The sequence below is a fragment of the Pelobates fuscus genome, chromosome 12 (genome assembly GCF_036172605.1).
Source record: "Pelobates fuscus isolate aPelFus1 chromosome 12, aPelFus1.pri, whole genome shotgun sequence".
Classification (NCBI taxonomy): Eukaryota; Metazoa; Chordata; class Amphibia; order Anura; family Pelobatidae; genus Pelobates; species Pelobates fuscus.
This window is the reverse complement of record NC_086328.1, coordinates 130,541,946-130,563,668: the sequence shown is the minus strand read 5'-3', so window position 1 is coordinate 130,563,668 and position 21,723 is coordinate 130,541,946. Positions and strand designations below refer to the sequence as shown.

The following is a 21,723-nucleotide window of genomic DNA, read 5'->3' as shown; positions in this document are numbered from 1 at the left end:
TCATAAATACATAATGATTTTAATTTGTATTGTTGTCAGAATTTTCCTACTTCATTTATAAAACATTACAAAGTAAAAACATTATTTTCACTTTTCCATATAATACAACTTTGACATAAATGTTCTAACATGTTTATGTTGTGACTGCACATGGTAAGTATGAATTTGGTAATAGAAAAAAGATTTTTTTCAGTAAAAAAAAAACAAAAAAAACAAGTAAACATAAACCATAGTATTTTTTCAGGAAAAAAAGGCAAAACAAAACAATGAATTAAATATGCATAACACCAACAAAGAGAACGGATCGCTAAGCTATAATGGATTTAATCATGTGGCTAATTCGCCTTCAGTTATTTTAATCAAAAATTTATATTTGTTTATATTGTTTGTGTACACACACTGGATTTTGCTCTTCAGTTTCCAAAACAGAGAAAGGATGATTCTAGATGTAACGGTTTTTACTAGATTAGCTAATGTTTGGATATTTATTTTCAGGAGACAGTGAGTACACTTCTATTCTGGTATAGTCATTATCGCCTTGTTTTCCTCTGAGCTGTTGAATTTACAGGTCTGTTCGGAGATCAATATTAGAAAAAAAAATGTTAGAAATATTTTGAACACGAAAACAGATTAAAGTGGAATCCGTACGCTAGATCCCGAAGGGGACAGCGGCATCGCAATGGCGGTTTCCAAATAGTTAAATATGTCTACTTTCATTTCTTATGTTTGTTTAAAAAAAAAATAAAAAGGGAGAGGGGCGCTTGCAGATGCTTTTCAATTACCATCCATTTCTCTCTTAAAAAGGAACAAAATAGAGGAGGGGATAACGGGTCAGGACAGCCTGTGACAATGACAGTGTGATGGGCTGGGACCTCCTGTGGTGTTTCCATCTGCTATCATTAAGGTGACTATTCAAACATGAAGAAATCTCGCTTGCTGTGCTGATAGGCAGGCATCAGGAACTATGACAAGGCATTAGGACTGACTCAGGCAGAGGGTTGTCATATTCACAAAACAGCAATGCCTCCAATAGGACCTAAGCTTTTTTATGAGTATTTTAAAATCTGTCACCCTAAATGGGGGGGTTAACCCTTTTCCAGTGCTATAGCATAGAGCTATCCAATGCTCCTGCAGATATTTAACTTCTCCATTGCTGGAAAGACATTCCACCACCAATCGGAATAATGGCTCCTTTGATATCCAACTCTCAAACACCCTATTTGATCATCTACAACAGTATATTGATGGATTTACTGAATATCACATTGCCCTGGTCTATTTCACCAAAGGTGTTTGTTACCTTACGGTGAATTTAAATAAAACTTTATTGACGTGGGTCATTGCCTGTTCTGAATAAGTAAATCATTTTATTACGGGAATCCATTTTTTTTTTTACGATATACCCTAAAATGTTCCTATGCCACAGAAACATAATATAATGGAAAAAATCATAAATTCAAGGTCCTACCTGAAATCTTCCCCATGGGAAACCCAGACTTTCTGCTCATTCTGCAAGGATTGGGGGTTCTTAATTTCCTGCCCTTTTTCGTCAAAAAGTCGGGAAGGTCTGAGGCCTACGTGATTGAAATCAGCAGAATGTTGGATTCTTTCTAAAATAGTTTGAAGGAGCTGGCGAGGAAGAAAGCAGAAGAAAAATATAAAATACCCAGGTTGTGCCAAATCCTCTTTACTCCATTACAAACAAAGTCAGTACACATGATAATTAAATTCATATACAATGTTAAAGGGAGTGTGAAATCATTGCAATGTTTACCTCTTTGCCGAGTTACAAAATGAGCACAGGCTTTTAACCAGCAGGGGGTGCAAAAGGATTATGATTGAGCTCTGACCCTGTGGCATCGAGGCTGAAAGCCGATTTGACAGTCGTACAGCATAAACGTTCAGTTAAAATACAGTACAACGAGCCCTTTGCAAAAGGTTATGTTTTTATTTTATCCTTCTGTTTACCGCATTATGAACTACATTTTTTTTTATTGTGTTTGCCATGTTTTTTCAGAGTAAATCTTGCAAAAACAAGCAGAAATCAATATGAAGACACTTATCGGAAAACGCGTTGCTGGAGAGGCTTATACTGACTCGAAGACACTGTGCATATGTAAATAGATAGCATGGTAAAGTACTACAAACGCTACAAAATATTCAAACCTCGAAGCACAGTACTGACAAAAATCATCATCTTCGTTTTGATGCCCAACATCTTTTTCAAGTCAAACGTATATTTTGAAGTAAATATCTAGATTCGGATACACATTGGCTATCTCCATAACATTCACATAGACACTTGAGATAAAAATATATTTTGATGAGACATTGAGGCCTTGATTTGCTAAGCTTTCTTAATGATTCAGTACTGGGAGAAAAACATGTTTAAATGATTTGTCTACAGCCGTCCCCGTTAAAGTCTACAAGAGCTTTTGTAGATAAAAAATTTGGATTTTCCAACAGTACTGAATTGTTTGGAAAGCCTAATAAATAAATGCCTAAATTAGCTATTGTTTTCGTTTTTCATTTAGAAATAAACAATCGCATTCTTGAGAATCCTATCCTTGTTCTAGAGTTTTCCATCATTAATGGCCCTATTTCAACAATATCTGCTAGCCTGGCCGGCTCATGGTAAGCCTCCATGGTTATCACTGAAAAAGATGAAAAGGGAAACATTTTACACGCTTTACCTCTTATAAGAAACCCTTACGTAATTTCATTCAGAAGAATTCTTAGCATTCAAGACTGTGAAACAGTGATTTTGAAATTTGCTATTTTTTTTTAGTAGTGAACTTCATTTTCCAAAGAAATAACAACTGGGATAAATGTTTTTTATAATTCGTTCAATATTAAAGGGATATTATTGGCACCATAACAACGTTAGCTTAATGAAGCATTTTTGGTGTATATATCATGCCCCTGCAGCCTCACTGCTCAATTTGTTACCATTTATTAGTTACCGTATTTTTCGCTCCATAAGACGCACCTCACCATAAGACGCACCTAGTTTTTAGAGGAAGAAACCCAGAAAAAAAATATTCTGAACAAACTGTCCCATAGTGTTTCTTACTATGGGACAGTTTGTACAGAATATTTTTTTTCTCCCCTGTCCCATAGTGTCCCCCCCTTCCATAGTCTTCTCCTCTCTCCCATAGACTTCATCTCCCCCCCTCCCCACAGACTTCATCTCCCCCCCTCCCCACAGACTTCATCTCCCCCCCTCCCCACAGACTTCATCTCCCCCCCTCCCCACAGACTTCATCTCCCCCCCTCCCCACAGACTTCATCTCCCCCCCTCCCCACAGACTTCACCTCCCCCCCTCCCCACAGACTTCACCTCCCCCCCTCCCCACAGACTTCACCTCCCCCCCTCCCCACAGACTTCACCTCCCCCCCTCCCCACAGACTTCACCTCCCCCCCTCCCCACAGACTTCACCTCCCCCCCTCCCCACAGACTTCATCTCCCCCCTCCCCACAGACTTCATCTCCCCCCTCCCCATAGACTTCATCTCCCCCCCTCCCCATAGACTTCATCTCCCCCCCTCCCCATAGACTTCATCTCCCCCCCTCCCCATAGACTTCATCTCCCCCCCTCCCCATAGACTTCATCTCCCCCCCTCCCCATAGACTTCATCTCCCCCCCTCCCCATAGACTTCATCTCCCCCCCTCCCCATAGACTTCATCTCCCCCCCTCCCCATAGACTTCATCTCCCCCCCTCCCCATAGACTTCATCTCCCCCCCTCCCCATAGACTTCATCTCCCCCCCTCCCCATAGACTTCATCTCCCCCCCTCCCCATAGACTTCATCTCCCCCCCTCCCCATAGACTTCATCTCCCCCCCTCCCCATAGACTTCATCCCCCTCCCTCCCCACAGACTTCATCTCCCCCCCCTCCCCACAGACTCCCACCCCCTCCCTCCCCATAGACTTCATCCCCCTCCCTCCCCATAGACTTCATCCCCCTCCCTCCCCATAGACTTCATCCCCCTCCCTCCCCATAGACTTCATCCCCCTCCCTCCCCATAGACTTCATCCCCCTCCCACCCCATAGACTTCATCCCCCTCCCACCCCATAGACTTTATCCCCCTCCCATACTGTCCCCCTCCCCTTGTCCTATAATTACTTACCTGTCTTGCAGCGTTGACCGGCAGCACAGGGCGCACCGCGGTAGTGGAACTTGAATTTCATGTTCCGGTTTCCGGCGGGACTGAAAGGAAGTGCGCACAAGCTGAGTGCGCACTTCCTTTCAGTCCCGCCGGAAACCGGAACATGAAATTCAAGTTCCACTACCGCGGTGCGCCCTGTGCTGCCGGCCAACGCTGCAAGACAGGTAAGTAAAGCTTCATATTCGCTCCATAAGACGCACAGACATTTCCCCTCACTTTTGAGGGGAAAAAAAGTGCGTCTTATGGAGCGAAAAATACGGTAAATAACTTTGTTTATACATCCTTAGCCACACCTCCCTGCATGTGACTTGCACAGCCTTCCTAAACACTTCCTGTAAAGGACCTAGATATGCAGGCTGTTTCAGTGACAGCCAGGGGAGGTGTGTCTAGAGCTACAGAAACAGAAACAAAAGTGATTTAACTCCTAAATAGCAGTGAATTGAACAGGGGCGTGAACTATACACCAAACCTGCTTCATTAAGCTAAAGTTGTTTTAATGTCTGCAGTATCCTTTTAAATTCACCATGAAATACAAAATACCTCATAAAATGAATAAATAAAAATATCTCTACAATGGAGCCAACTACACCAAGAATGAGGATAATGTATTATTATAAATATTATTAGTATTAGCATTTATACAGAGCCAAGATTTTGTGCTTTACACTTATATGGTATGGACCTTAAACAAAAAAAAATATTTGACTTTATGGTAAACGATTGGTAGAATTTAGCTATGCTATGAGCGAACTTCAGCTCGAAAAATGTAAAGTCAAGTCGTTCAATAGAAAAAAATATGAGAAATGTATTCAAAAAATGCAAGCCTGAACAACAGAGGACACTTTTCATATCAGAGCAATGTAAAGGTCAGGATAGGATTGCAAATCTGACATCGAGGGCTCTGTGCACCAAATACGTTCAACTTCTTAAACATTGAGAAATTGAAAATTCTTATTCTTTTTTTATTAACCTTCTTACGTTTGACTGAGAAGAGACAGCCTGTACTTTGCATTTCATATGGCAAGACAATTTTAACAGAATTTCAATGGGTAGATTATTGATGAGATTAGTAAAGGTGTATGTGCCAAGTGGTGGGTTCTAGAAGACATTTATTGATTAAATCCGTAGATACCATTACACAAGTTTATAAATAATGCTGAAATGTATCTGCCATGCAAACATCTGACTTAGAGTCACTTTATAGGGAATACATTTTATTGTATAGTCAAATCTATGTTATTATTTTCTAACATTTCTATCTTTTACTGATATGCCATCAACATACAATTATGCCCACAATATGCCAAGGTCTGCTAAGAGCACGGCAGGTAACACCTCCACATAGCATTAGTCATTCTTCAGTAGGGTGGCTGTGTATTGTTACAGTCATGTGAGTGTATATTTCACTATAAATATTTGTTAGAAAATATGAGAGTAAAATGTATATAATAAAATATATACTGACCAGCAGGTGAATAGTTTGTGAATGATTAGGTGAAATGTAAAATATAACAGATGGCGAGTATCCTTAGAGAGGCAGTAAAGCCTTACGATAAGGGGGCCCTTTAATTCACTGGCAAGCAGATTTCAAGCAATGTGGGGGGAAGGGGGAAGAAATTTGACAGCCAAATCCCACCCTCTCTCAAGTAGGCATGCCAACTGTCCTGATTTCGGCTGGGCAGTCCCAATTTCAGGTAACTGTCCCAACTTTGTCCTCTCAAGTCCCACTTTTGGGAACACCAGGAGAATGTCCTCATAAAGTGTAGCGCGAGTGCATAATTTGACACGCTCATGCTACACTCAGGGAATAAGACCACATAGAAACAGCTCAAACAGCACTGTCTGCATGGTCCGTCAATTGGTGGACAAGCCTACATGATTGGCATACACCTGGTGTGTATTTACGCCAGGCTATTTACGCCTGCCTATTCTTCAAATGCCTTTTTGGGCTGCAAGTTCTCTGTCTGAGCTAAGCCTGGTAGTGAAAAGTTTAGCTCAGGAGAGCTAACAGAAGCTCATAAGCATGAGGCTTTGGCTCTGCTGTGTAAATGATAGGATATTTTAGGGATTCTGCTGATGTACCCTTCAGCCTGCTTCCTTGAGCTTCTGGCAAGAGATATCTTTGCCAGAAGCTCAAGGAAGCAGGCTGAAGGGTACATCAGCAGAATCCCTAAAATATCCTATCATTTACACTATTCTACTAAACGGTTATCTACTGGGAAATAACCTTGGGAGCTGTGTACCCAGAAGTTAAGTTTTTTCAATCACTTTGTTTCACGGGTGATTTTGTTTGGCTCTGCTGTACCTGTAGTGGAAGCAGGTAGCAGTGCATGGCGAACCCCAATTAAGGAGTCAAAGTGTTCTTAAAATGGTTTGGCTACTTACAACGTGGGGGTGGCAGGATATTCTGTGCATGGATAAATATACCCTGGGCAGAAGGGCCAGAACCTACCTCCCTGCAGCTAGCTTGGCTCTGGTGATGTGTATCCCTTACTCCCCCTCTGCCATTTGCGGAACTCTGCCTGTCCTGTGACATACAAATCACCCAACGCACTTCACTCATAGGAAATATACCTAATTCTCAGTAATACCAAGCATGGATGTGGTGCTACAGGCCCTGGGGTAGGCATATACATTATGTATCGATTCCCACTCACGTATTACGTCATCACATTCTCCAATCATGTGACCTGTTTTTCACTTTGAGGCTATACAGCAGGATCGTAGGGAACGTTGGATTATCTTTATTTTAATAAACCTTTTTGTAATCAATATGTATTCCACTAATCAATATTGCTTGTATTTACACACGGTTACTTGATCAAGGTTCCGGTTGGTGACCGGTTTGGTGAAATGCTTCATTAAATAGCTGTGATATTTGAAAAGTTGAGTTCCTGGATCTCATGTGACGTACAGCTACCAGTGCCTGCACCTCTCTACTCCTGCTCTCCTCGTTCTAATTCTGCATTCAATTAGATAGGCAAGGTTCCGCAAATTTCACAGCGTTGGAGGTATACACCGGAGCCAGCAGGGAAGTAGGTACCAATAGGAAGCGGCAGCCCTGCTGCCAGGGTATGCGCATGATTTAGTTGATCGTGACCACACAAGTTAACCATACAAGCCCGCAATTAAACTGTGAGCAAATGTTAACTATCTCATAGGTAAAATGTACTAAATAGTGCCATGCGATCCTGGAGGTGACATCACTTCCACGTACATCTCCACCTGTGACGTCCCCACACATCCCGATGGCACAATGTGTCATTCTGACAGCACTCATGACGTGGAACACTTCTCATGTGTTCCTTTTTATGGTAAGTTAGATGGCATTTTTAAAAATCATTTCTGCCCAATTTGTTAAGCCAAACTAAATTCTTTCGCCAAGTCTAGTGTGCAGCAGCGTTATGCTCCCCAGCCCCTTTTTAGTATTTTTATCGATATTAATTAGGTTGTAACATCCCTTTCCATAGTGAATTAGGGGGGTTGGGTGGTTAAGGCCCGGGGAACCATTTGTTCCTTAATTATTGGAGTGACTTGGATATTCTATTTTTGGGCTAGGAAGCCTGTGGGTCCATTAGCTGGTTATTAGATCACTAGACTCCACCAATCAGGGGGTAGAGAGAGGAATAGGAACTTTCCTCAAACCTTGTACTTGGTTTAGGTAGGGGAATGGGAAAAGACCATTCTCTGGGCCAGACTTTGTTGTGACAAAAAACAATTAATTCCAACGTATTTTAGTAAATTGTCTCCACTGTCTTTAATATAGCCCAAATTAATAGAATAAAGGATTCACTTTCCGTAAACTATTACTGTCCCGTTAAAAAAAAACATGCTGGGGGGCGTGGCCAACCGCCGAGCAACCTGGCAGCTTAGGAATTTGCTCCGGCACCCGGGCTCTCAGAATCCGCTAACATCGCCTCCCAGAGCTACTGAAAACACCGAAAAACTCAAAATGGCAGGCACTAAAGGGAAGAAGAATACACAGAAACATGAAAAACTTAACTTTTTCCACCAGAAAAGTGCAAATACTCCAGAAGATGACCGCGAGGTGATCCAAGATGGCGCCGCTATTCAAACGGCGGGAAGCGGCTCACCCGCGGGTCTGACATACAATAACCAGGAAAGTCTGACCAAATCGCACCTCGATGAGGCAATGAACGCCATGGTAGACAAACTTGTTAAAATGTGGCAATCTTCCATAGGACAACTCCAGAAAGAGATCCAGGACATCGGCGGCAGAACCGCGCACCTGGAAAATAAACTCAGCGAATATGCCACAGCGCACAACGATATGGCTAACCATGTCGCGACGCTGGAGCAAAAAATTGAACAAATGGAAGCACGGATGGCTGATGCCGAAGACCGCTCGAGAAGGAACAACATCAGACTCAGAGGAGTCCCAGAGAATATTCTGCCGCAAGACCTGCAAGTATACGTACAGAGCCTGCTGCGGGCACACGCTCCAGATATACCCACTGATATGTTCCTGATAGATAGGGTACACAGAGTACCAAAACCACGCAATCTGCCAGACTCCATCCCGCGGGTTGTCCTGCTGAGAGCACACTACTACCACATAAAAGAAGCAGTAATGAAAGCAAGTAGAAGCCGCACGACACCGCCTGAGGCCTACGCAACAATCAAGATACTAGCAGACCTATCTACTGCAACTCTCAAGCGCAGAAGAGACTTCCACCCTGTAACAGAAGAACTACGTCGCGCAGGTATCAGATACCGCTGGGGATATCCTACGAAATTGCTGATAACAAAAAACAACGAGCTCAAAATCATCCACACACCAGACGACGGCACCCGCTTGCTGCAAGAATGGGGACTCATCCAAAATCTCCCCGCAACTCAAGCAAGTCCAACTAGGCGACTAATACCAGAATGGCGCCAGGCCTCAACACACGCTAAATCCCCTTGAGCTTAACGCTGGACTAGGCCGTCGAGGCCATAACCAAGGACACGTGAGATTTATCTACATTATACTTCTAGTAGCCAATTTATATCATAGTTGTGATTTCACTTTTACAAAGAGGTTAATTGCTTTGATTAGCACTATGCTCACAAACCTAATCAAACTGTTTCCCACCACACGCTAGACACGGGAGAGGGAGACACCCTCATTTAGAATATTAGTAAATATATGGCGGTCTGGGCCGCCATGTTTGTAACTAGGTTGCATATGACCACATAGTAAAATGCGAAGTATTGTGATTGTATCTAGATAATACTGTAGATGTCTGTTCCACACAGGACCGTATTACTTAAACCATTGCATGCTATTATACATGATATGTATACTATTGGAGGGATGGGTGGGACACACGTACAATTTTGTAATGTACCCGCAAGAACAGACAATCACGGCCTACACGTGGGCCAACAGTGACACATAAAGGTGGTACCAGCAAGCGCCATACCCCACTCTTTGGCATCACAGGAACCACTTACTACAAAGTATCCCACCTACCCAATGGTTACACGTTACTACACATATTATGTATATAATACACATTGTCACACACATTATATATGAAACGTGCAGCGGGACAGCACGGAAGGTTCTAGTACGCTGAGGGCACTTCGCAAACTTAATGTTGAATGCAATGCCGGTTGTAACATGCATGTACCATCACTGCCTTACAGAAGTAATGTGATAAACAATGTTACTGAATGCATGTAGGTTAATGTATACAAGAGAATGTGGTGACGTCCCTACATGCCCAACTATTGTTTTCCTCATAAGATAATCGCACGACGAACTGGGCCCACCGGTCGACACCATGACCACACACACAATCCCCGTGTAATCACCGACTCATAGTTCTGGGAAGAAACGTGAAAAGTAAAATTAAGAGAGCCCACTGGCCACATCACTGGTGACGCTACTTGGGCGTCCATCCCCCATGGCACAACGCCACAGTGCCAAGACCCACGTTTGGGTCTACCTGTATATACTTTGTTTTGTATTCCCCTGTTTATCCCGTTCCCCTACCCCCCTTGATCTTATGAATCCCAGGCACCAAAACACATCTGGAATGTCGAAGCACAAATTGCTCAGCAAACACACCGGCTCCACACTACAACGCCATATAATATGTGAAGAACCAATCCCTAACACCTCTTACCATTCTCCCATAACATGAGAATATACTCGCACAACTGTAGGGGACTAAACACCCCCCACAAGAGGCGTATGGTACTAGAGGAAGCCAAACGGAGTCGGGCAGACATCATATGTCTACAGGAGACCCATTTCGTTAATTCCAAAGTGCCCACCCTAGGCGCACAACACTACCCGCACCAATTTCATGCAACGCACTCTTCCAAGTCCAGGGGGGCCTCCATCCTATTGCACTCCTCATTAACGGTTGAAACATTACATGTCATTAGGGACAAACAGGGCAGATTCGTACTGCTGCAATGTATTATAAATAACTTACCATATACCATTGTAAGCTTTTATGCTCCTAACGTACACCAACGAAATTTTCTACATAAGGTACTCTCCAAACTCCCACCCAGTCAAACAGCCTCAACCCTATTATGTGGAGACTTGAACCACCCCCTCGACCCACACATGGACACTACGCTACAGTCCACATCTCCAAGACACAAAACGCTCAAAACACAGAGCAAAGCCCTTAACAAACTACTAGGAGAACACGGCCTATACGACTCCTGGAGAACACTCCATTCAAACGAGAGATCATTCTCTTTCTACTCAGCAGTACATAAATCCTACTCGAGGATCGATTTCATTTTCATGACCGGACCACTACTTACTAGGGTAACCCACAGTGAGATTGGGGATATCACATGGTCAGACCATGCCCCGACCACAGTAGAAATGACTGCGGACTACCAACATAGAGGCAGGCCGCCATGGCGGCTGGATGATTCCCTTTTACAGGACAAAACATTCTCCGAAGAAACATCAGAAGCCTTAACGTCATACTTCCAAATTAATGATACACAAGAAGTGCTTCCAACTACTGTATGGCAAGCACATAAAGCAGTCATTAGAGGACTTATGATCAGCAGGGCGTCCTATTTAAAAAAGAAAGCACAACAGGAACACCTAACATTGTTGCGCACCTTAAGGGATACAACAGCAGCGAACATAACGAGCCCCTCAGCACATTTAACAAGATTAATACAGGACACCACGACAAGTATAAACAACCTGGCAATCTTTAAAACAGCACGTATATCACACAGGCTAAAACAAAAATTCTACTCACAAGGTAACAAAGCAGGTAAATACCTAGCAACTTCACTGCGTCAGAAACTAGCCAACGCAAAAATCCCATACCTGGTAACACCCAAAGGCTCTAAAATACACAACCCACAAGATATCAATGACACAATGGCAGACTACTACCACACACTATATAATCTCAAAGACGACCCTAACCTACATCAACCTACACCCCAAGAAATACAAAGCTTCCTACAAATGACCGAACTACCAACACTGACGGAACGACAGAAAACTATACTGCAAAATCCTATTACACACGAAGAGATTCAAACAGCCATACACACACTCCCCCACGGCAAGTCACCGGGACCCGACGGACTTACAAACTCCTACTATAAAAAGCTAGCCGCAATCCTTACCCCACAATTAGAAAAAACCTTTAATCATATCCTCACAACAGGACACATGCCCCAAGACATGCTTATGGCGCACGTAGCCACGCTGCCAAAACCAGGCAAACCCCCCACGAAATGCCAAAACCTCAGACCTATTTCTCTTCTCAACACTGACATTAAGCTGCTGGCGAAGATCTTCTCCAACAGATTAACAAACATTATCCCGACCTTGATACACGAAGATCAGGTGGGCTTTGTTAGTGGCAGGCAGGGGGCAGACGGGACCCGAAAGGTACTAGACCTACTACAGGGGGGGCGCAGGGGGGGAGCCCAGTGCATCATGTTATCACTAGATGCTGAAAAAGCCTTTGATAGACTGCACTGGCCTTTCCTCCGCGCTGTCCTGCTTAAATACGGCTTTCCGGACACCTTCCTGAAGTTAGTGGGAGCGCTATACTCTAAACCGACAGCAAAAGTCACAAATGGTGGATTCAGCTCGAAACAATTCCACATAACCAATGGATCACGACAAGGCTGCCCACTGTCACCTCTCCTCTATATCCTGTCCCTGGAGCCACTCGCTCAACTCATTAGAGATAACCCCAATATACATGGTATCACAAGACAAGGGAAAGAGTATAAACTCACACTTTTTGCAGACGACATACTCTTAACGCTGGAACAACCACATATATCCTTACCCAACTTTCATGACACCCTCTCCCAATACAGCAGATGCTCCTTTTATAAACTGAACATGACAAAAACCCAAGCAATGGGTATCAATATCCCGACTGACGAGCTGGACAGACTACGCTCCTCCTTCAACTACGACTGGCGCAACGACCACCTAAAATTCCTAGGGATCAATATCACCCCAACCTTAACAAACTTATATAAAACCAACTACCAGAAAACACTAAATGAAATAAAAAATATCCTGCTGGGTTGGAAGGGGAAATTTCTATCTTGGTCTGGGAAAATAGCCGCAATTAAAATGATTATTGTGCCAAAACTGCAATACCTGTTTAGAACACTACCTATAAGAGTCCCACCCCAATTCTTACATGACGCACAACAAACGCTACTAAACTTAATTTGGAACAAACACAAAGCAAGAGTGGCAAAAAGCACGTTATACCTACCACGCAATGAAGGGGGCATGGGAGTACCAAATTTATCAAACTATTACAGAGCAGCCAACCTAGGCCCCCTGCTAACAGCATGCAACCGACAGAGCCCAACCCAATGGATGGACCTGGAGGCACAACATGCTAATAATATCCCCATTTCTATACTTGCATGGCTACCCCGACGCAACAGGCCCGCAAAGACCGAGCTGCTACCTACCACGGCTCTCACCCTGTCCATTTGGGACCAATACTGCCGCACAGTAGGCTGGCTAGACAAAATATCACCAGCAATACCCATGAAAGCATTACACTACTTAATACCAAATTTCAACTACACGGTATGGCACAAACATGGAGTGACACACTTATACCAATTACTTCAGGAACACACACTCCGAAGCTTCAAAGATTTAACAACCTCATACAACCTGACCCAGATAGCTTCATACTCATATATGCAGTTAAAATCATGGTTACTCAAACAAACCTTGACGGGGTCTAATAATGTAAAAGGGCCACAGCTGACGGTGGTAGAGAAAATATGCGCACGTCTCGCAACTCCTAAAAAACTTATTTCGGAACTATACAAAAATATGCAAACCCCTAAAACACACGCCCAACTCTCATTTATTGCAGCGTGGGAAAAAGAGTTTAAATACCCTCTTGATGAACAACAATGGAATGAGATCCTCCACGCACATCATTCCCTCTCTAAATGCACCTCACACATGGAGCTATCCAGGAAAATACTATACCGGTGGTACTTGGTACCCACACGTATAAAAGCTACCTACCCACAAGCCTCTGACATTTGTTGGAGATGCCAACAACACAAAGGCACAATGCTCCATATTTGGTGGGATTGCCCCTCCTTAACACAATATTGGGACGACATCACGGCCATCATATTTGATGGCACCAAAACTTCTATACCCCGCAAGCCAGAGACATATCTGCTCCTACTCCTGCCGACACATGTACAGGGTAGGCAAAAATACCTAATCTACCATATACTTATGGCTGCGCTAACAATTATAAGCAGACATTGGAAATCCACCACCCTGCCCACAGCAACAGAATGTATAAAAACTATAGAAACGACTAAGCTCTATGAGCTCGCAGCCAGGCGCTCCAGCAGCTCCAAAAAAGATTGGTCACAAGCTTGGAACATATGGCAATCATATATGGAGCGTGACACCACACCCCCCAAGCGAGACGATCGAAGCAGAAACCTACAAACCGACAGCTGTGCCCTTCCTCAAACCAAATGTACATGAAATGCAAAGTCGACTGATATATGTAACTATAAACTAGCGTAAACACCACACAATGAAAATGGATACTCCATCCTCAGTACAATCGACAACTTAGGAAAACGACGACCTGACAGATGTACCCATTACTGACCGGGTACCTGGGAAAACCCTAAAACCCCACCCCCCCCACCCCCTCCTACTTTCCTTCTATCTGTCACTTAACCCCCCCAATTCCCCCACGCAAGGGGTGCTCACGACATGACGAAACGAGACAAATCAAGATAAAGATGGGAACCTTGCAAGGTTCAACTTGAATCCCCCCACAATGCTGGGAAGACTTGACATGACAAACACACCTAACACGACACACTGATTACGTATCAATATGTTGACCATAATATGTATGTATAATGTTTTATCTCCTTCTATACAATGTATGTATGATATGTTACTTACTGATAATCCCCCCATCCCTATTTTTCTTCTGTACCCCTATAACATTTCAATAAAAATTATTGATATACAAAAAAAAAAAAAAAAACATGCTGCTTAAGTTTTGTTTACCTAAATAAAGTGAGTTATTTCTATGCAAACATGCACCTGAAAGAAGACCTACCTCGTGCATTGCTTCCTTGGGATGATGGATAGAACTACTTTGCATTTCTTTCTTGCTGACAAATATAAGGGTCCCACCAGAGTCTCTGCCATTTTCATACACCTGCAAAAGCAAATAACACTTGGTGTGCTTGAATAATTCCAATGCAGACAGACAAGATAATGGTTATTATACAATCCATCTGCCTCGCCAGATTTAGGATTATGTTCTAACAAATAAAAAACAGACACAAGAAAGAATGTGTGGCATTTATTTGTAACTGATTAACGTGCATGCAAAAGCCATTTAAAGGGAATCACAGCACCAATATGTTCAGTAATCAAATTTTTATTTAAACATTATTGACAAAGGCACATCACAGCTGGATCGAGCATGCAGCTGTCCTGTGCCTTTGTCAATGGTGTTTTAAAAAAAAAAAAAAAAAAAAATGATTACTGAACATATTGGTGATGCTGCCGGCATGGAGTGATGGGAATCTGCGTGATGCAAGTGTAAGAAAAATTTATTAAACTGTGTATTTTACCATACTGTGCCCAGACAATGTCCCCAGTTTTGTTCTGACCTTTCTACATTTGGCCAAATCTTGCTTTTCTACTGAATGTTTATTTGGTTCCATGTTCTTTTTTTTTTTGTAATTCTTTATTTTTGCAGTGCTTATGGTAGTTACAGGCTTTCATATGGTACCCAAACGGCATTCCATACGTAGGATTCAAAACATTTGTTACATTGGGTAATAGATAAACAGAGCACATTTTTTTTTTTTTTTGATTAGTTAACACAAAAGTATATCGATCGATTAGGAACATTTCTTTAACATTTACGGTGAGTGTCCTCGCTTTAAAGTATCCTCCATGAAATTAAATGTCTAGCTAGGTACACGGTATTTTAGCAGTTGTTTAGATTATCGAGTAGCGTGAACATTTAAGCATACAATGCAACTAACATGTATAAACACGTTTGATTTAGTAGCTTGAAGTAAATGTTAGTAATATGAACATGCCTAACTACGCTTGTCTGTGCTTGAGAGAGGGACATGCTTTCCATATATAGACATCTAGGTTGATTAGTCTTACAGCTCTCCTCTATAAAGTTAAATGTCTAGCTAGGTACACGGTATTTTAGCAGTTGTTTAGATTATCGAGTAGCGTGAACATTTAAGCATACAATACAACTAACATGTATAAACACGTTTGACTTAATAGCTTGAAGTAAACGTTAGTAATATGAACATGCCTAACCACGCTTGTCTGTGCTTGAGAGAGAGAGACATGCTTTCCATACATAAACATCTAGGCTGTTTAGTCTTACGCCTCTCCTTTTTAAGAGTACATATCTAGCTAACTAACATGCAGAGAGCAGTGATACATGAAGGCTTCATACAAGTGTGAATTTTTTCACCCCAGGTGAACCCCCCGATAGCCAGGTGACAGTCAGTGGTGTAGTGCCATGGGACCTGCCGTCAAAGAATGGTACCAGCGTAGGGACAAGGGCCATGACACTGCTGTGTTAGACTCAGTCCAGGCATATGGCAGGGTGGTAGTCTCCATGCGGTGTACCTGCGGTTTAGTCCTGTGTTTGCCGCTGTTGGGCGCCAGGTCCCTGCAGCTATGTTGGTTGCTGAACTGGACCTCGCATGTGTGGGTAATCAGTCGTCCATGTTGATCGGCGTCCGTGCGGTGTTCTGAGGGGATCTGCTTACTGGGCTTCAGCGCTGGGACATCTACATTCGCTGAGGGGACTCGTTCTGCAAGAGCGCTTGTATGAGCCTGTGGTGCTTCGATGATGCGTGTGCCGCTCGACGTGGCTCCGGCTCCCCTGCTCATTCAGGGCCTGTGTGCTCTGTTGGTCCGGTTGCGGTAGGTGCCGATCTGGGGATTGAGGTTGCTTTTGTGTAGATGCTTTCCCCTGGTGTCTGTCCAGCCCCTGCCAGCCATCTTTTTGTGGTGATTCGAGTAGGGAGAAAGCGTCGGTCTTCCGCCCAGCCACGTGGTCTCCGCCATTTTATTTGCGGACCCTGGGTGTTGGTTTGTCCTAGCCATATGTGGAGCCCTGGGGTGCGGACCGGGATCACCCCCACCGGCCCAGAGGGGGGGGAAACGGGGCCAGGCCCACCCAGCTTCATGCTTCTGACATGGCCCTATTAGGCAGGACAGCGGGGCGGCGGCCGTCCACCCCGCTCACCACCAGAGTAGGCCTCATCGTGGGCGACGAGGATCACCCCTCCAAGGGACTAAAACAGTCTCTGCAAGCCTCGCCTCGGTTCGGGTGTGTCTCCCTGCAGTGTGCTGTAGCTGTCAGTCGTCAGGTCGTTGCAAAATTAGGGGTTTTATGCTATATTTGTGGAAAGATTGCAGGAGCTGTTGTCTTGTGCGACTGTTCAGCTCGGCGGCCTGGCCCCGCCCCCGGTTCCATGTTCTTTGACTTGCCTCTTACCTGGGACTCTGTCTAGATTTGCAATACCTCTTATTATGCATATTCTACAGTGCGTTCTTCTACTGTAACTATTTTAAACCAATGCCCACTTAAATCCGGCAGCAGAAGGCAATAGCATCAATTGGCCAATTTTGGTCTTAGTAGTTCTATACCGATCCCAATAAATATTTCAACATCCTGTTGAGCTGTCTCTAATTTTTTTTCTTCTCTCATTGGTTATGCACCATCTTGTTGAGCTTGCCATCCTTTTCAGTACCGTAAATTAAAATTTTAGAAAATGAACGTCCCTTCTGCAACATGTTTTATCAAGAGCTATTTGTCTGATATCACATTTTGGAACATATAAACCTAAGCTGAAGGTTTGCTTGACAGTGACACAATGACATCGTTTTTGCATATCATATTTGTGAGGCATTTAAGTGTTCCAGTGGAAATGGCGACTTTTAAAACGTCAATGTCACTTACCGCAATCCAGTAACATTGCTACATTCATAAGAACAATGCATTGACAGATATGACACCGTTAGCAATGGCAACATTCAGAGTGGCGCCGGTAACAGGGGAAGATAGGGGACATCGGATTAGGGTGCTCCCATCCTTCAATATACTGTAAACTGTAACTCATATGATTCCCAGCAAGGTTAAGCCTGTTAAGTGGCTTTCTAGGCTCAAATCCTCACTAGACATTCACAATCTCCCCATTTAACCCCTTAAGGACCAAACGTCTGGAATAAAAGGGAATCATGACATGTCACACACATCATGTGTCCTTAAGGGGTTAAACTACCTGAACCCTTGGCCAGCTACAAGGGAGTCGTATATTTTAATTCGAACCACAGGGCATCCCCTGATATTTTTTAGAATGCGGGGCTCATGGTAATAAGAGCAGGGTTGGTTAAATCCCCTCACCCTAACATATATAGGGCATCCACTTGTCATTTCATCAATTCATTAGAAGGCCCACAGAGTCACCCAAAATATTATTACTTTGTGTCCTGATGTCCGTGTGATATGGGCATATGGCTGGCACTGCTTAGTTAATGATTTCTCTCCACCTTACCATGCATGATGTGGAGGTGGTGGGATGCTACATACTTCAAGGTTCCCTGGTCAACATGGAGTTCTGGAACACCAGTCACCGGTTTACAATTTGCTTTTGTTTTTAGGTTAGGTCAGTTTCATCGGGCCACTAATAGTTATCAGAGGATCATTGGGAATTACAGTTTTTTTTATTAATTGTTGTAAGAAATGAGAAGGTATACAATCAAAAAAGGGAAATTCAAGTGTTTCCAGTCAAGAGCGGCTCCACTCCAAGGCAATCCAAAAAAAAAAATAAGAAAAGAGGACACAAATTGGATATAATGCCAGGCAGATTTATTGTGATATCGCGTGGAACTGTTTCAGCTCCTGAGAGCCTTTATCAACCTCTCCAATTTGTGACCGGTCTTCTTCTATTCGTTTTCTTGTTTCACAATGTGTCCGAAAACATTCTGTGAAATACATTGTTTTTTGTTGCTTGGGGGTGGTTGAGTCATCAGCAGCCAATAAATCACTTTAAATGATAGTCATACGTGCACTCACTATTATCAAGCAGGAGAGCAGACACTAACCTTGCCATACAGTATGGGAAACGCTACTTGTTTGTTTTTGCTAATTCTAATTATGTTTTACTTTTAGATTGGGTAAATCAAACCCTGATGGAGCTATATTCATTTACAATATTTTGATGTCAGATACACATAGTAAAACTGGTTTGGTTTGACAAAAATCAGAAAAATCACGCAAAAACCCATCTACTTATCCCGATCTACTTATTAACAAATACATTTACCACGAATATTTATTATCGATGTTTCAGCATATTCTGTAGATATGTATATTCAGTTTGCTTGTTGGACACATTATTGTTTGCAATTTTACCAACAGTGAAAAACAGAAGCGTCATTTTAACTAATGAAACAACTGCAGAAATGCTAATCGTTACAGCATAGTGTGAAATACATTATGGACCCAATATTTGGCACATTAAATAGAACCAATGAACTACAAATACCTTCAAGAATAAGCTTTGCTCACACTTCCAAACTGTTAATTGTGTCAAAAAGGAAAAAAAATAGATATAATAAAATGTTTTTGTATGTATATCAAAGGGTTCATTGTAGTGGCTGTGGCACTTATGTCTCTGTGCACTGTCCTCTTCGTTTCCAATCATACCATTTTGAAGTAGTTTGACAAATATCAGGGCTCCGCCAGGCAATATGGCCGCCCCCTCTACAGCTGTACAGATAACGCAGAAATTATACTTCCGCATTTTCAAATGCAAATCTGTCCAACCCTGGATAGCAATGATGGGCCGAGAAGACTGAGCGAATGTAATTGTCCGGGATAGTAGCAAGTTGTGCACCTTCTGTAGAAATATTACATCATATCCGCACAATGGATTGTGTACTTATCAATCCTTTTGCCTTATTATACCATACTCCACAACACAGTGGTCTCCCCCAATTAAGTAGGATTTTCCTGAACCATTTATCACAATATTTTGGCCCTCACACTGAGAATGGTAAGGCAGTTATGGGGCTTCATTCCAGCCTTGCTTGCCAATTTATTTATTCATAGTTACTTTTTTTTTGTCTATAGACAGCTGATTGCTGCTGTTCAAGCTGACCTGATTTAATGTGCAATAGTCAAACACTTTGCTCTTTTCTGAACAGTCCTACGTTACTGCCTTCTCATTCTTAGCTCATCTTTTATTTCAATGTGCATCTGTCTGGCCCCAGAAAGAAATCTCACTGAAATGTGAAATCCATACTATCCTTCTCCATCACAGGTGTGTGCAGAGGGTCTGCAAGCTGTGCCCGGGGACACCTTAATAAAATCAATATTTTCTCGCTGTCCCCTGTTAAGGTTTCTGTGGGCCCTGTTGCATTGCTTTTGTTTAGCTTGTTATGTTTTTTGGACAAATTTTATATATATATATATATATATATATATGGAAATTAGAAAAACGAGATGCACTCACAGGTCTTCATATAAGTGAAAAAATGGTGCTTTATTAATCCATTAGGTGTATGCAAAAATCGAACAACGTTTCGACCCTGCCGGGTCTTTTTCAAGATCATAGAATACAAGTCTTACATGTGCTTATATACAAAATATGAAAATAAACACTTACCAAATAGTAAGGTGGAGTGGAGTGTCTCTGCCCGTTAGAACCCGGAAGTGAATGGAAGCCGCTAGTGACGTCACATGATCTAGACGCACGGCGGAATGATGTAAAAGAATTCTAGATCTGTCTCCCCCTCGATCCAAAGGAGGAACATGATCAATGCCAATGAATTTGAACGTGGGTAAATGGTGTTGCATAGCCAAAAAATGTTTGGCCACTGGTTTTTCCGTTGCTTGATCACGATATGCAGTCATTATCCCAGAACAGTGTCCTCTAATCCTGTCACGTACAGTAAGATCTGTCTTCCCGACATATGCCAATCCGCAGGGACATGTCACCATATAGATGACATGGTCTGTGGTACATGTGATATAGTGATTGTGCTACAATTGTATAGTTGCCTTTTTTTCGTGGCCATATAGGTCTGTTATCACACAATGTTTTTGTCTTATATTCAGTATAATCTTTACCATTTAATTGTTGTGTTCAGCTTTCTGCTATTCATAATATTAGTATAGCTTGTTTATAATTGATTTCCTTTGCTTACTTAGGATTATTATTTTATCCAATATTTTGTGTCATTAGTATTATAATATCCTTGCTTTGTTTTTAGTATTATTCTTTTGTAATATTTTTTTTCTTGAGTAGACTGCACAGTCTTTCACTGTATCACTACACACGAGTGTCACGGTTATATCCTCATTATTTTGCTCATATTGCACTTGTTTATATTCACGGGTTTTCTGTCTACCCTGTCTTATTTAACACCTTACTATGGCATTATCTGACACTATTTTTCTTTGGTATAGTATATAGTCAGCTCTCCTCCACAGCGGTCTATTTATACCCGCTCGGTATTTTGTTTATACTATGTGTACACCGTTACTATGGTAACCACATCATTCCGCCGTGCGTCTAGATCACATGACTTCACTAGCGGCTTCCATTCACTTCCGGGTTCTAACGGGCAGAGACACTCCACTCCACTTTACTATTTGGTAAGTGTTTATTTTCATATTTTGTATATGTAAGACTTGTATTCTATGATCTTGAAAAAGACTCGGCAGGGTCGAAACGTCGGTCAATTTTTGCATACACCTAATGGATTAATAAAGCACCATTTTTTCACTTATATGAAGACCTGTGAGTGTATCTCGTTTTTCTAATTTCCTTATATATTTGACGCCAAAGATTCAGCACCCAGGCAAGAGATTTGTATTTCTTCTGTAAGGAGAGTGCCAAGCCGTCACCTTATTATATGTGTATATATATATATATATATATATATATATAATCACTATAGAAAAAAGTGTGTAAATAAAAAATATTATAGTTTAA

The 21,723-nt window shown here is 42.4% G+C and overlaps 1 protein-coding gene across 1 annotated transcript in view; it reads right to left on the bottom strand.

Annotated features, from left to right (window-relative positions):
* Positions 1-21,723, bottom strand: part of LOC134578564 (doublecortin domain-containing protein 1-like) — a 311,038-nt gene that overhangs the window by 147,904 nt on the left and 141,411 nt on the right. Inside the window, exons 5-6 of the mRNA XM_063437537.1 lie at positions 14,784-14,885; positions 1,469-1,629 (exon numbers count right to left, since the gene is read on the bottom strand). Of these exons, the coding sequence (XP_063293607.1) occupies positions 1,469-1,629; positions 14,784-14,885 (263 nt within the window). The remainder of the gene's footprint in view (positions 1-1,468; positions 1,630-14,783; positions 14,886-21,723) is intronic.